The sequence below is a fragment of the Trichechus manatus genome, unplaced genomic scaffold (genome assembly GCF_000243295.1).
Source record: "Trichechus manatus latirostris isolate Lorelei unplaced genomic scaffold, TriManLat1.0 scaffold00120, whole genome shotgun sequence".
NCBI classification, from domain to species: Eukaryota; Metazoa; Chordata; class Mammalia; order Sirenia; family Trichechidae; genus Trichechus; species Trichechus manatus.
Window position 1 is genome coordinate 8307082 of NW_004444056.1, and position 3591 is coordinate 8310672.

Genomic DNA, 3591 nt, shown 5'->3' on the forward strand with positions numbered 1-3591 from the left:
CTTAAAACCCATCTTCCTGCTGTATTTTTGCTTACCAACTTCAAATTAGTAAGCACTGAAGACTGACTAAAGGCTTTCCCACATTCCTTACTGAAAGCCTCTCTCCACAGTGAATTCTTATGTGTACTGAGGTGTGAGGACTGACAAAAGGCTTTGCTGCATTTCTTACATTCATAAGGCCTCTAACCACTGTGAGTTCTCGTATGTATACTGAGGGCTGAAGAGGTACAAAAGGGTTTGCCACATTCCATACATTCCTAAGGTCTCTCTCCACAATGACTTCTCATGTGCAGTGAGGTTTGAGGGCCAACTAAACATTTTGCCACATTCCTTACATTCCTAAGGCCTCTCTACACTGTGAGTTTTCATATGTACAGTGAGGTGTGATGAGTGGCTAAAGCCTTTACTACATTTCTTGCATTCATAAGGCCTCTCACCACTGTGAGTTCTTATATGTGAAGTGAGGTGTGAAGACTGATTAAAGGCTTTGCCACATTCCTTACATTCATAAGGCCTCTCTCCACTGTGAGTTCTTAAATGTTTAGTGAGGTTTGAGGAGTGACTAAAGGCTTTGCCACATTTCTTACATTCGTAAGGCCTCTCACCACTGTGAGTCCTCATATGTGCAGTGAGGTATGAAGACCGACTAAAAGCTTTGCCACATTCCTTACATTCATAAAGTCTCTCTCCACTGTGAATTCTTACATGTCTAGTTAGATTTGAGGAAAGACTAAAAGCTTTGCCATATTCCTTACATTCATAAAGCCTTTCTTCACTGTGAATTCTCATATGTGCAGTGAAGTCTGAGGACTGACTAAAGGCTTTCCTACATTCCTTACATACATAAGGCCTCTCTCCACTGTCAGTTCTTATACATGCAATGAGGTTTGAGTAATGACAAAAGGCTTTCCCACATTCCTTAGATACATAAGGCCTCTCTCCACTGTGAATTCTCATATGTATATTGAGCTCTGAGGAACAATGAAAGGCTTTGCCACATTCCTTACATTCATAGGATTTCTCTCCAGTAAAAGTTCTCAAAGCAGTGCTGAGGTAAGAGGGAGAACTACAGGCTTCTACACATTCCTTACACTGATAGGCGCTGCATCCCGAGTGAGACTTGATGTGATGCTTAAGTGATGAATGATTCATCAAGGATTTCCCACACTCAAGGCATTCAGAAGGATATGCTTCCATAGTTCTTTTCAGCACAGAAAGATTTGGAATCTGGCTGACGGTCTGTCCACAATGATTGTTACTTTCACAGAGGTTCTCTATCATATGCCTTTTGTTAAAAACAGACAGCATGCTGTTGGATACAAATTTGTTACCATTTCACCATTACCATACACATTAAACATGTATTTTTCTGCCCTGAATTGTTTCATGTTTCACAGATTAAATCATATAGCAGACATGCTACAATTATTTTCACCATGTTTCTAAAATATGGTGCTAACAATTGTATTAAAGTGAAATGTTTCAAATATTATCTGACTCACATTTATGAAAATATTGTCCTGTGAAAATTCTTTGAACACACAATATTACAGCTGGTTTTATATGCACATATAAGATACCTGGATGGCACAAAAGTTTGTACTGCCATATATAAGTGTGAGTGTGTGTATATGTGTGTATATATATGTAATTGTTCTTGTTAAGTGCTGTTAATTTCAGCTTAGTGACACGTGACCAAAAGGCTGGTGGTTCAAATCCACCCAGAGGCACTGCCAAGAGTCAGAATAGACAAGACAGCAACAGGTTTGAGATGCGTGCACATACACACAGACATCCCTACTCGTCACTTATCAACTATCTGTTTATCTGACATTTCACATTTGCAACAGAAAAATCTACTGATTACTTTGCACACTAATGAGGAGGGTCTTACAGTGGCCTCAGAGAACCTGGGCAGCACTATCCTGCACCCTCCAGTCTATCCTGCTGGAAGGGTTGCCACATTCAGCTGCTGGGCAGGGCCAGGCGCCTCTGTGGCCACAGACTCTAGATGGATGCACAGGCAGTGCTTATCCAGCAGGCTTCTGGGTTCGTATCTCCTATGCGACCTGAGGCCCTGCAACTCAAAATTGCTGTGGGGTGGAAAGGTAGGAAAGAAAGTGCAAAAGAGAGGGTGTTTGAAGAGGGTGCTTGCAAGTTTAATGTCACTGCAAACTGAGACAAACAGGGACTGAAGCCTCCACCTCAGTGAGGCTGGTTAGGTAGCTAGGCTCATGGCTCCCTCGTGAAAGTTTCAAGCCTTCGTGGCTCACCAGGCCTGAAGAGCACTGTAGGCTCTGGGATCTGGAAGGCAGAGCTTGTAGGGGTGGGACTGCAGCCCTGGAGGCAGCTCCATGAAGGGAGCTCTGACCAGCACAGGAGGAAGGTGAAGTGGTTAAGCCATGGGCCCTCCAGGCACACAGCCCCGGTTTAACCAGCTTTGTCTTCTCTAAGCCTCCTTCCTCACAGAGGAATAATTCATAAATGGACTCGTCACAGTAAAGAGTACATTAGTAAATCTTAGCTGTTATATCTATGATATTTTCTAAATAAAAAAAAATTGGACACACGGTCTAAAAACAAAAAAAATCCTTTTCATATAATGCTGATTTTTGCAAAACTATCTGGTCTTTGGAAGTTAACCATGTCAAAAAGTGAGCAGTGTGTGTGTGTACATATACGTACCTACATGCCTGCAAGATTGCATACAAGCATATATATATACACATATATACATGCACATGCACAAAACCTCAAGAACCCTGCTGATGCAGCAGTTAAGCACTTGGCCACTAACAGAAAGGTAGGCAGCTTGAACCCACCAACAGCTATGTGGGAGAAACATGAGGCAGTCTGCTACCTTAAAGATTACAGCTGTGGAAACCCTATGAGGCAGTTCTACTCTGTCCTATAGGGTTGCTATGAGTTGGAACAGACTTGACAGCAATGGTTTTTTTTTTTTAATTGTTGTAATTAAATGAAATTTACATTGTTAGTCTCCCATACAGAATTTTTTTACATACATTGTTATGAGACCCTAATTGCTAACCCCATTCTGTGACAGCACACTCCTCCATTCCACCGGATTCCCCATGACCATTCAACAAGCTCCTATCTCTGCCTTCTCATCTTACCTCTGGACAGATGCTGCCCCTTTGGACTCTTGTATCTACTTGACTAAGAGGTACATTCTTCACAAGTATCACTTTATGTCCCACAGTCCAGTCCAATACCTGGCTGAAGAGCTGGCCTCGGAAACTGTTTTAGTTCTAGGCTGATACAGTCCAGGGGCCATGTTTTCCGGGGCACCTCCAGTCTCAGACCATTAAGTCTGGTCTTCTTACTAGAATTTGTGTTCTAAACCCCATCCTCCTACTGCTCTATCAGCGACCCTCTGTTGTGTTCCCTGTCAGGACATTCATTGGTGGTAGCCAGGCACCATCTAGTTCTGATCTCAGGCTGATGAAGTCTCTGGCTTATGTGGCCCATTCTGTCTCGGGCTAATACTTTCCTTGTGTCTTAGGTGTTCTTCGTTCTCCTTTACTCCAAGTGGTTGGGACCAATTGATGCCACTCACCAAAGTAGGATGCA

The 3591-nt window shown here is 42.7% G+C and overlaps 1 protein-coding gene across 1 annotated transcript in view; it reads right to left on the bottom strand.

Moving 5' to 3' along the window:
• Positions 1-339: 339 nt before the first annotated feature.
• LOC105756696 (zinc finger protein 699-like) overlaps positions 340-3591 on the bottom strand; it is a 7021-nt gene continuing 3769 nt past the window's right edge. The window contains 1 exon segment of the mRNA XM_012557822.2: positions 340-1309. Coding sequence (XP_012413276.2) covers positions 340-1309 — 970 coding nt within the window.